This window comes from Salarias fasciatus, chromosome 20 (genome assembly GCF_902148845.1).
Source record: "Salarias fasciatus chromosome 20, fSalaFa1.1, whole genome shotgun sequence".
NCBI classification, from domain to species: domain Eukaryota; kingdom Metazoa; phylum Chordata; class Actinopteri; order Blenniiformes; family Blenniidae; genus Salarias; species Salarias fasciatus.
In genome coordinates this window covers 10,080,814-10,093,483 of record NC_043764.1, presented here as the reverse complement: position 1 = coordinate 10,093,483, position 12,670 = coordinate 10,080,814, and the positions used below count along the sequence as shown (strand labels likewise).

The 12,670-nt window shown below is 43.9% G+C and overlaps 1 protein-coding gene across 1 annotated transcript in view; it reads left to right on the top strand.

The window, feature by feature from the left end:
- The window catches only part of LOC115407656 (forkhead box protein J3-like), a 60,534-nt gene that overhangs the window by 37,949 nt on the left and 9,915 nt on the right, over positions 1-12,670 (top strand). Inside the window, exons 7-9 of the mRNA XM_030118091.1 lie at positions 215-316; positions 3,956-4,114; positions 9,234-9,447. Of these exons, the coding sequence (XP_029973951.1) occupies positions 215-316; positions 3,956-4,114; positions 9,234-9,447 (475 nt within the window). The remainder of the gene's footprint in view (positions 1-214; positions 317-3,955; positions 4,115-9,233; positions 9,448-12,670) is intronic.

Genomic DNA, 12,670 nt, shown 5'->3' with positions numbered 1-12,670 from the left:
AAAAAAATGAGGCTGCGGAGACAAAGGAGGCCTTCCTGCTCTGTGTTATTTAATGCAGCTGTTATCATCAGTGTCAACATACAGACGGACCACCTGGCAGACCTCCCATCAGCGGCTTTCTCTCTCCACACAGTTTCATCATGAGACAAGCTCGGCGTTACAGTAGAAAATTAACGGTCTAAACTCTCCCTCCTCTGCCGTTGCTCCTTTGCAGGCGTCGACTCCTTACAGCCTGGAGTCGGAGTCTTTGAGGATGGACTGCATCATGTCGGGAGGGGCGTCGCCCACGCTCGCCATCAACGCCGTGACCAACAAGGTGAGACGCCGCCTCCATCGGAGCCTTGTGCTTCGCAGGTTGTGAAATCCAGTAGGAGCATGTTTTTTTTGTTTTTTTTTTTTCATCACGTGCCGTTTGGTGCAGGTGCAGTAATGGAGGGTGGATTACAGTAAGAGGGCAGTAAATGTCTTTCCAGCTGCAAATTTCAAAATTTGTAAAATCTGTTTAGTGCATTACTCCCCTGACTTGACTTACAGAAAGTCATGAATATATTCCGTATTTTCAATTCATGGTTTGTTGTGCTTTTGTTTTTGTTTTTTTTTTAATCAGAAGTACATATTATGTTCAGGAGTCATCAAACAGTATAGATGCTCGAGTTTTGTTCTTCCAAACATATATTTTAAGTTTCTTCTTTTTTAATACTCGCTTTAGTCATGGTCAGCAGTGGGAGAGTAATTCCCTACCTGCTTGCATTCGAGTTACTGAGGTGAGAAAAGCCAAAATGACTTGGTAGCAGATGAACCTGACCTTTCACGAAGCAACTCTGGGCTTAAAAAGAGAAACACTGCAGCCAAATAAAAGTTGCAGCACACTTCAAGTGAAGTCTTGGAGGAGGTTTTATAATTCAGACGAGCTGAGAATAAGCAGAATTGGTTCAGCAATTCCTGGTCAGATTTAATTTTGTGCTTTCCTCCCAACTGGCAAATGAAAGAAATTGAAAAGAGGGAGCTGGCTGAGGGGGACAGGCCGCACGTACAACAGCACAAACCAGAAATGACAAGTGGCCATGTAGACACGTTGAATCAGTGTGGTTAAAGACTGTTGTCACAGTTGATCACTCTGACGTGAGGGTTCATGGGGCTTCGCTGTGGCCGTTACAGTAATATTGTCTCACTCTCTCACGACCAAGCTGAATCGATCAGGGACGTTCCGCGATTACTGTGAATGCAGAATGAGCGGTTTCCCAGCTGCGAGTGTTTGATGTTGTGTTTACTTCCTGTGTGCTCGTCTGACCGCCCTTCAGGGATCACACATCTTACACCAAATGCTTTTGAATATGATGAAAACTTCAAATTGATGCTGCCTGGACTCTTATTCCTAATGAATATTAATTCCCCGGCGATGTGTGATGATGCCTTTGACAAGTGAATTAGTCATGAAGATGCAGTCATTCGTCCTCCGCTGCTCAGATGAATGTGCTGAACTTTGTCACGGCTATAAATACTGCTGACCAGATGCAGGAGGTGTCTGAATCAAAGCTGAAGCAGGACACTGCTGTGATCCTAAATCTCCAAGTCACTTTTCCCCACGTAGCCGAAGACAGCACAAACACAGCCGCGCACTGGGGGGGGGGGGGGTCAGAGGTCAGTGTGATGTATAAATATCTACTTTATCAGACTCTTGCAGTGCCCAGTGATTTATGAATCGGTTATTGCACAGAAAATTTAGCACAGCAAAGTTTTACATTCAGCAGGTTTGACCAGATGTTGACTCAGCCGTTCTGTGTGGAGTTTGCATGTTCTTCCTGTGTGCGCGACAGATTGCTCTGGGTACACTAAAACATGCGTCAGAGGTTAATTATTGACTCTAAATTGCCTGTAGGTGTAAGTGTGAGCCTCAGTGTTTCTATTTATTTGTGTCACTCTCAACCAGCTTTTCAGAACTTTAGAAAAATATGTTGATATTTTCCAGCAAAGTCAGTAACTGACCCATCTTTCAAGATGTGGCAAATTTGCTTATAAAATGAGTAAAAAAATACCAGACTTACTGTGTTTCTACTCACCTCTAAAACAGCACTGAGCTGGCTAGTGTTGCTGCTCCCCGATTTATTTTTTATTTTTTTTTTAAGTTCTGAAATTAATGCAAACGAACTGGAATGATTGAAAAGGAAGAGATCGTCTTTTATAGCGGCGAGCAATGAGTCCTGACCCCAATCCAATCTTTAGAGAGAGCTGAAATCTGCCCCGGCATAAAAGACTCCTGCGTGAAGCTTCTGGGTGGATATAAAAGATGTTTATAGACATTCACTCCCTGCCAGAGGTTCAGAAACCAAATATTAGCTGAAGGTGCCAGTGATTTCTGGATTTATATTAGTCAATGAAGATGATCTGTGTGTCTCTGTAACTTTCTTATTTACTTATTTATTTGATTCTCAGTTGTTTAGAATTGGTTGACATGATTTGTATTTGAAAAACCTGGATGCTGTCAGTCATGGGCGTCATCGGGTTTAAACTGCACCACAGATGATTTTAAGATTATGAGTTCACTAGGAATATATATCTTTTATTCATCAGATAAATTCAGCGGAAGGAAAACACTCCTTTTAGGAATGATGTTATTGGTACTATATAATAGATACATGAGTTTTATTCCTTGGTTTGTTTCCACATTGACCGTCGAGCGAGTGTTCCTGGGCCGGCGCGGCGCGGCGCGTCGCACAAGCTGCCGGTGAAAACACAGGAAGCAGGTTGATCTTTTTCCACTTGAAGACACGTCGGCCTGCTCTGACTTTTCCCGCGCTGCTGCGGGAAAGACTGAAAGCTCGACGCGGCTCAGACATCCCCATACATTTTAAAACAATGATTCAGATTCCGAGCGGGGAGAGGAAGACCTTGATGATAACGATGCTGATGCCAACGTCAATGATATCCGCCCACATCCAGACAGGTGGCGTCCTGCAGGCACAGCAGTGCGTCACAGCCTCTTCGATAACACATTTGCTCACTGATATTCTGTTTGCACCCGAGAATGCTGCTGCTTTTTGAAAGAGATATCCTTATAATTCCTCTCCAGGAAATTAAAGAAGCAGATCTTTGTGATCTTAAGTTGCTTGAGGAGGATTGTTCTGCTCAGCGGTAAATTCAGACATTGTAATATATCAGAAACATGTTGTTGTCACTGCTTCTTTTCTTCTGCACCGATGTAACCTTCATTGTTACACCGTTACACCACGAAGAGTAAAATTGCCTCTGCCTGTAGACGTTACAAGATCCTCCAGAAGGATTAACTCCATCCTTCTACTCAGAAATGTTTTTTTTTTTTTTTTTCCTACTACAAGATGTCTACAGGGTAGAGCACTGCCCCAGAGAGCCTGTGCTGTTGTCTCACCCCACGGCTATATTTTCACATTTGTCTATACAATTAAATGTTGCCTGGAGGTAATGCTGGCACGCCGCCTCACAAGTCCTGACAGTCAAATAAAACAAGCGAAACATGATTCAACATAATCCCGAGGCATCGCTTTTAAATGCTTTGTGATCTTCCACCACAAGACAATAAATAGTGCCGCTCCTCCTCCGGAGCCAGACTCGAGACTCCGCCGGTGCCAGGAGCCCCTCTTTTCTTCAAGTGAGCGGGTGCTCTTCAGGTCAGGACGTTTAATCAAAATCAACAAGTCAAGGAATAAACATCATTATTGAGACTCTCATTCTCAAAGACGTTTTTCTTGCAGAGTCGGCTCATGGGTTGATGGAGTATAGGTAACTTCTTAGATTTTAACGGATGAATTAGAACCAGGAGGAAAGATAAAGTGTATCTGCCTTTGAACAAGCTCACACGCTGCATTGCTTTGAAATGTCGACCTTGTATAGAACTGTCTGTACCGTCATTCGAACAGGAGTGTGTGTGTGTATTTGTGTGTGTGTGTGTGTGTGTGTGTGTGTGTGTGTGTGTGTGCAGGTAGCGCTCTACAACCCCGAAGCAGAAGGCAGTGAAAGTCCTGGGAGTTTGGGTGGCAGCCTGAGCAACAGCCTCTCGGAGCAGAGCCTGGCGTCTGTCAACCTTAACAACCTGAGCACGGCTGTCAGCAGCGGCAGCAGCGTACACGGCTACACACCAGTAAGACCCCTTCTTCTTCTGGCTTTGAAACTGTTTTTGCAGGGTTTTTTTTTTTTTTTTTTAATGCACAAGGACAGGACAACACCTGACCACCGACACCTTCTCCCACTCCTCCTCCTCCTTCCTTCCTCCCTTTTTTTTTTTTCCTATCTTCAAATTGAAACGGCCATTCAAATTATTTTTATATGTCCCGTGTTCGCTGGATTCTGACATAATCTGGATGATTCAGTCGCCGGTCCAGACTCTCATTAGGTACAGAAGGTGTCTGCGGCACCCTTAACAGACTGAGGAGGTGGTAACCAGCTAACGACATGTACGCTGGATCCGCAGTGCACCGCTCAAACTCACATTTGGTGCCAGAGTTTTTGCAGCTAAATATACTGTCAGTGTTTCTTAGTGGAGCACATTTACTGGGTTTTAACGGTAGATGACTTCAGCGAGCCCCCCTTTTATGTAATTAATTCTGATTGTGCACATTTTCTAACATGAATCATTGATTTAATGTTGTTTGGCTCTTTCTCCATAAACAGAGGAATAGAGCAGTTCGGTCGGCGTTTCCTATAGGAAGAATATATTTTGGCTCCACAAACAAGTTGGACTGACCCCATCGAGCAGGACGAGGATTCATCATTTCTTCCTTTTCAGAGGTGTAGAAACGTCACTGCGAGCGCGGATTGATTGAAAGCTCAGTCGCTTCTTGTCGAGCGTTGCATTCATATGCGCTGATTATTTAGCTCGCGAATTGAATTTTGTTTTGCTGGCGCGCTGTCAATACTGTTCGTGGCACTTCAAACCCCTCAGGGTCAAATACCACAAAATAATTTCTGAACCTGTGGGAAAAGCTGATGCGCTTTGATAGAGGCTTTCTTCTGCCATGCGAGACATAAAACGGCAGGGAACAAATTCATCTCTATCTTCTCCGATGCATTCAAGCGACGCCTGAGCGCTCCAGTACCAACAAATTTCAAACAAAGGAGACAAATTATATAGAATCGGGGATGATAATTACATTTGCCAGCAATTATAAGGTGACACTGTGCCGCCGTCCTCGCAGCCTTAAAGGAAGAAGCTGCTTGTGCTGGAGAAGATTTGATATTCTGTGGGTAGCGGTTGCTGGACGGTGGGATGGTTCCGGGTACCTGCCTCCACCCGACTCTCCCCTCTAATGCCGTCCCTGCTTCACATGAGGAATTTCTGTGTCCGACTGTTTCTGTAACTTTCCAACACGACAGTCCGACATTCACACCCACTTAACGCTGTGATTGGCCAGCTGTGCGGAGGTGAGGAAGGAGCCAAGGACTCTCTCTCTCTCGCTCGCTCGCTCTCCTTCCACCTCTTTTTTTTTTTTTTTTTTTTTTTATTGCTAATTGCATCAATCTGAAAGCCTTCCTGGAGGAGATTTTGGATGAAAATCCTGCTCTTATCCCCATATTTAACCAACACTACCACCCAGATTTTTTTTTTTTTTTTTTTTTTACTGCCGCTTCGTGAGTGGCCATTAGGATTCGGGTTTTTGATTTCCAGTGTGGTCAGGCAGCATTTTATTGGCTGCTCCTGACAGGCTATCAACCAGGCCGGCAACGCTGTTATTGTTTACATCTGAGGCCTGCGTTTTGGAGGAGGAAACCGGTAGCCCGCTAAGACACTTTGCCACTCGTACGGAAACGTGCACACATGCACGCTCGGGCTCCACTGAGACGCTTCGTTTTAATCAAGGCCATCCCGTGTTGTCTGCTGTTGGAGCGCCTGCAGTCCGGGCTCGTGTGAAGTATCGAACTTGGCAGGCCCCCTGACACACATCTCAGATGTATGTGGACAGATTTTGCACTCAATCTTGAAATGATTCCTCATCCTTATTTAAAAAAAAAAAAAAAAAAACAAACAGCCACAAGGTCTTCCGGCAATTTGAATTGATCAGCCTTAAGTGGTGTGAGCGCGAGGTGATAATAAGTTGCCTTTTTATGAAGGGGGAACTAGATTGGACGGCCCCATCTGTCAGAAGATAAACGCTCCCCTGTGAAGCCGTTAAGAACTTGGTTATGAATATTAAACAGGTTATCAAAGGATCATCAACGCGCAAGATGTGACTGAAGCTGCAGTGACCTGACCTCTTATTAGACTCTTTCTCAATAACAATGTGTGAAATGACAGTACTCAAACGGTGACAGTTCAGCACAGAGGTTAAACTTATATTTTCCGCAACTAAGATTTTCCTAACCAAGCTATTTAAGATTGGGATCCACATGATGGGAGAATAAAATGATTCTTTAAATGAGTGAATCAATATGGCATGTGTTACATGAATCAGGTTGCAGCAGTTTTACTTTTTTTTCCCACCCAGTAAATGTCTGAAAACACTGTTATTTACATCTGCAACTGTCAGCGGGCCGCTGCAATATGAGTAGGCATAGAAATATGTTAATTTACTGTAAAAAGGACTCGTCGTTAGGTGTAAAACATATGTGCGTACAACGATATCGGCTAAAGGAGGTGGGAAATATCAGCATATTGGGAAAACATCCAGTGTTGTGCTGTTTAAACTCCTCTCAGTCAAATCGAAATGAATGACTTGAGCTTGACAACGGCATCAGACGCAGCGCATGCCGGGGTGCTTCGTCCTTTTAAGCCAGAATATAATAACAATTTTAAAGGCCAGTCTTTGTTCAGAAACATTTGGTCCGAAATTACAGGAGTGCTGGAAAATCCCAACTCTTCATTATTTCTCCCTTGTAACAGCTGCTCACCTTTTTACCATCAATCACTTTTCCCCGCTCACCTCCCACCTGCATTAGCAAAGGTCAGTGCAATCTCATCTCGTTAACCTCTCATTTCCAGAGGCCATCTTTTGTTTTCCTCCTCCCCGCATCGCCTCCCCTCGCCCTCCCCTCCTCCTCATCCTCTCGGAGCCCGTCTCCGGCGGGGTCCGGCGGGATCGGGGTTAGTTCCGACTCATTACCTGGTGCAGGTGATACCCCTGCCGACTGACGGTGATTACCGGTGGCATCGCCGGCAGACGTCTCCAAGTTCTTGCGGAGAGGCTGCCATTACTGGGTGGAGGTAGATGTGTGGGAGATGTGTCATGGTAAGTTGGCTTATATTGGCGGAGGCACACTGATCACAGCAAATTGCTCGTGTTCGCTGGGTGGATGTGAGGAAGATGACAGCTGGGATGAGATGATTGAGGGTGGTGGAGGACAGGCTGCATTCACAATATGAGGCAGAGATTTCCAAGCACTATATTTTGCCTTTGTGCGATTATGTGAAGAGAAATGAGTGGCAGCAGTTGCTTCACTTTTAATTCTTGTGGCTTTAAATTTGCCGTCATCGTGATTTTATTGAGTGATTGAATTTTAAAACTGATTTGTGACAATCGTTGATATAAAAAATCCAATTGAAAGGGACAGCAGAAAATTAATTTGATTCTCCAAAACAAAGTGATTATTATTCAATTTTGCTTTTTTTTTTTTTTTTTTGGGTCTATTTTCGACTGCAGCTCTCTCCTCGTGTAGCGAATCAGGCCACAAGGCTTGAATTTTCCTCTGACACGGGGGTTTGCCTTCACATTTATGAATTATTTGGTACTTCATGATAACACTGCCTCAACAGGGGTGCTAATTTTATCCCCCCTGACCGACCTGACATGATCAATGACCCGGGCTTAATTCAAAGGTCATGTTAACCAAATATTTCCCCTCATCTGCCCTCTTTGGACACTGGAAGAAAAACGTAGGGTGCTTTCGTTTTAACAGCTCAGATTGAGTAAATTACTGAGGGGAGATATTTTTAGTGTTGCCATCCACATCGAGAAAATGTGAACTTAAAAAAAAAATGGTGAAAATTATGTAATGCTGCCTCAGTGATGTTTTTATCATATGTAGAGAAAACTCTTCATGTTAGTTCCTTTTTTTTTTTTTGTATATTTGAGCAATAACTTATCAGCTCAGACTGCGATGAAGCTTCATAGTAAAATATATTGTGTGAAATTATTGCAGCATGGTACTTTATTTTTCTGGGCTGTAAAACGTCATGGTAGTCGGCACTCTCCAGTTTGAATCTGGGATTTGGGGGTTTCTCAGTGCAGAGTTTGCATGTTATACCTGTGCAGGCATGATTTTTCTGTGTGTATTTTGGTCTAAATCATATGACACAGATGCACTTAGTCTTTTTCCATGAAAGGACACTTTATACATTTCAAACCTGTTCTTTATTGCGCAGTACACCATTATGCAATTTAAGTGTTTAAATACTTTTTAAATAAAGTAGGGGCAAAATTTCTGCTCCACCTTCTCTCAAAATGACAGATGACACAAGCAATTCCTCAACAATTCATATGTAGGTGTAGATTTTTTGCAACAAACTCCTTAAATAGGCTGTTGAAATGTTTTTTTTTTTTTTCACGTTTTCCACAGGGGATATTATTTCTCACACTCTAAGCAAAAATCTCAATGTTGTTTTAATATGTGACAATGGCAAAGCTTTATGTAGAGAAAATATTTCAGCCATAGATCACTGGACGGCGCGCCGAAAGCCAATTAGCATCAGTTTCTAAACAGGTGAAATGACGCTGTTTACTCAGTAATTGAGGCTCGCCGTCATTCAGCCGCACACAGAAGCGGCTCGTTTCGCGTTTCATCTGTTTTCCCAGTGTCCTTGCCGTCTTTGTCCTCCTCCCAACAGGCTTTTTAAGACGGTGCGCTAACCTGTACGCCGAGCTGCTGCTCTCAGCCGCTCAGCCGCTTCCTCCTTTGTCTCCTCCGGCGTCAGAGTTCAGACGCCTCTCGAGTGTTTCACTCGGCGCGTCGCAGGCTCGGATGTGGGATTTGTGATCTCAGGGACGGTCTGTGTCAAGCTCGCGGAAACCCGAGTCCTACATTAACGCTGCGTTATCACAGCGCTGAAAATGACAGCACTTAATTATGATAATGAATTACAGCAGAACATAGAGTACATATGTTCTCAGTGAGTCAATTACCCGTGCAGGCGATGTACTTTTACCCCTCCCATCGTGACGGCGTTCGCACTTTTTGTAACGCCACCTCGGCTGACCTCAGGGTTTGAGCTGCAGTGTAGAATTCAGCCCTCGCTCCATCTTGTGCTTCTCCCCCTGTCTGTCCTGAAGGTGAGCAGTCACTCAGAGCCTTCATCCCAGTCCCTGAGCCTCCAGCAGCCCAGCCAGCCGCCGCCGCCGCCTCCGCCTCCCCCGCAGCCCCAGTACGGTTTGCCCGTCCCCGAGTCGCGGGACAAGACGCTCTGCTTCTCGGACTTTGAAGACCTCAGCGCCTCGTTCCGCAGCCTCTACAAGTGTGTGTTTGAGCAGTCCTTCTCTCAGCAAGGTGAGTCTCGGCCCTCGGTCTTGTGTGTGCGTTTGTGTGTGTGTGTGTGTGTGTGTGTGTGTGTGTCTGCACGAAAAGAGAAAGTCTTGTAAACTCTCTGTGTCAGGCTTCATGCTAATAATTAGCTGGCGAGCTTAAGCTCCTCTTCAGATTCAAATAATTTAACATTGCTTTCATGGCAGACATTCCGGCATTAACCTCCACCACACATTACTCCTACTCCATTGTATTTTAATAAACAAACAATCTGTTGTTCCGCATATCTGAATTTTACGGCTCGCTCAGTCAAATGAGTAAAGGCAATTAAGAGTAAGAATATAACAGAAGGAGAGAAGGGGGAAAAAAAAAAAGCTCACAAACACATCTGTAGTCGAGCAGAGCAAAGGCTTCTGAAGCTTTGATAGCAGCTAATTAGATCGGTTCTAAAGTTTGTGAAGCATCCCGCTAATTGCTTCCTGAAGCTTTCAGGTCACCAGGCCTCCTCCCTCTTGGACCCCCCACCATCGTTCCACCCTCCTATCACCTCTCTCTCTCCTGCTATAACACACACACACACAGACACACACACACACACGTGCTGGGCTGTTCTGTAACGGTGGAGATTGATGCGCTCTGTTGAGCTCTGAAACTGCTGCCTGGATTCACCTTCTGACAAGGTCCCTTTCAATTTGTGGTCAGGACTGTGCACAGGAAAAAAAAAAAGATGGCACAATGAGAATACAAGTTGTTGGTGGTGTGTGTGGGCGTGGGGGTTGGGGGGGTAGATTTCTACATACAACATGAAGATCTATATATAAAATTAATGAAGAAAGTGGATTTAGCAGGTTGTTGTCAGGGTTCTTTAATGACTCTGAGCTGAGAACAATGTCCGTAGTCGTCGTATTTGACAGCTTGAGTCATATTTGAGTCACCGAGACTTATCGCCTCCTTCTGAAAGCCCACAGCGACGACCGGGCCACATACCGGAGTGGAGCTGACTCAGCTGGTGTCACAATTTGCAGGTTTAGACAAAAGGAAACATCCATTTGTTGAGAATCACGGAGGGAAATGCACACGCTGGACAGGTTGCCTCCATTTAGCCTCACGTGCAGGTTTTCAAACTGTGGGACGAGACCGGAGTTCTAAAAACAGCCCACACACACACACACACACAGGGAGAACATGCAAACCCACTACCACTACGCAGCCCAAGACAAACGTGTGACCTGTCTCCTGACAGGGTCATGCTGGCGTTCCTCATGAAACGAAATCTCTGAAATCAAACTTCGCACAGGTCACATTAACAAAAATCACAACACAGCCTGTGCTGGCAGTGTTAAAACAAAAACCAGACATGACTTTCACTCGGGTGTAAATACACATGAAACAATGGCTAAGAAGCTTTTTGAGAAATCTGTGACTCGATACGGAGCTGAGGGAGGCACAGGATTTCCTCCTCTCTCCCTCTCTTCTTTTTTAAATCACTTTTACAAGCAGATAAAGTGTAACGACTCCCCGGTGGCAGCAGCAGAATTCACTCGAATAGACTTGATACACTCATCCACTTCCATATTCTTTTCTCTTTTTTGGAGGGATCTTAACATCACCGTCGAAGTCATTTCTGCTTTTCAGCGATAAGCAGTGACACAGGACATGAAAGAAAGGGTCAAAAGACTTTAATCAGAGACTGATGGCAGATATTTAACAGTGAAATGTGAAAAAGTGTGTGAGGAAGGTGCACCCTGATGATAAAGCATCGCAGTGTTTCACCTCCACTGTAACACCGGTGCAAGAAACATTTGCATTTTCACTCAATTTACTCTAAAGAGATGGAGAAAAACACTCATACCGGCGAGGTCCGACTCGATACAGCGGGAAAGTACAATCCCAACACCGTCTGAAAGTTTAACAAGGCGGCTTCCATCCAGCTGGAAGTTTCTGCAGCTGTCGGTATCAGTGATGAAAAGTGAAGACGATCCCCTCGTGCAGGAACCTATACATGCGAGAAACTGCTTTTCACAAGGATCCTCTGCTGCGCTCCAAAATAAAAACTATAAAATCCATAAGTTGATGAGGGAGACGGTCTGTGAGAGTCTGTGTATCCGATTTTCATATCTAGCAGCAGGAAAAACCACCAGCGTGAACTCATTATTTTGTTTAGGGCAGCTAGTTTTTTTTTTTTTTTTTTTTTTTTTCTTTTTTTACAGTTTACATCCAATGTTTTGATTTTATCTGGGAAAATTCGAAAGTGAAAAGTCTAAAATGAAGGAAAACTTGGAGAAAATTTGCGCTGCTTTGTGTATCAGTATTTTACCGCTTTTTTCCAGTTTATTAATTAAACAAAAACACGACCATACAACATAAAGGAAACTGTCAAACGCATAAAACTAACATCCTACAATGTGATTTTCACTGTCAGTGTGATATAAATATTCACAGTAAGCAAATCCTGAAAGATGAAAGTGAATTTACCAAACATTTTACTTACTTGCTCCATGGTTACTTGCACACTCCACATGGAAACGTTTGACCTATTTAGCCGCGGCTCCAATCTGTGGAAACCCTCAGATAATTGGTGTCAACCGGGAGGGTAGTTAGCACGGTAGCTGAGCAAGGAGAGGAAGAAGAGGCTGAAGAAGAAGTCGTGATGATAAAGAACGACACTCAGGGCTCCGCAGGGACATTATTTCTTCTGGCACCACCACTAAAAATAAATACGTGCGGACCGGCGGTATAAAAGAATGTGACAATTATCATTTATAAAGAAATAAGAACTAAATCCAGACTGCTTTGATTCGTAGATTTGAGCGAAAAGCGGAGTGGCTGCTTTGCTCCATGCTAACAGAAACTTGGTGTCCTATTGAAATTTGATTAAAACCTATTTTGTCAATAAAGGTTGATTCTCCAGCTTGTCAGAAATCTTTGGATTATCAGACATGATGTTGCGTGTGAGCTTGGTGATCCTCAGACTGTTCTGCATCCGCAAGCTTCTACTGCTTTTTACATTGTAATTGGACGCAAACGGGAACATCGCTGCATGCATAAATTAAAAAGAAGGTTGTTAATAACTTCAACCTTTCTTGTTTTGTTGTTCCTTCATTTATTAGTGCATGCATTTATTTAAAATAAATTATGACTCTTTTTTTTTTCTTTTTTTTTTGAGAAAAACTTCACACTTTAAGATTAAATCCTAAACATGATTTCAGTTTATTATACGTCTTCCTCATGTGGTAAATGGTGGAAG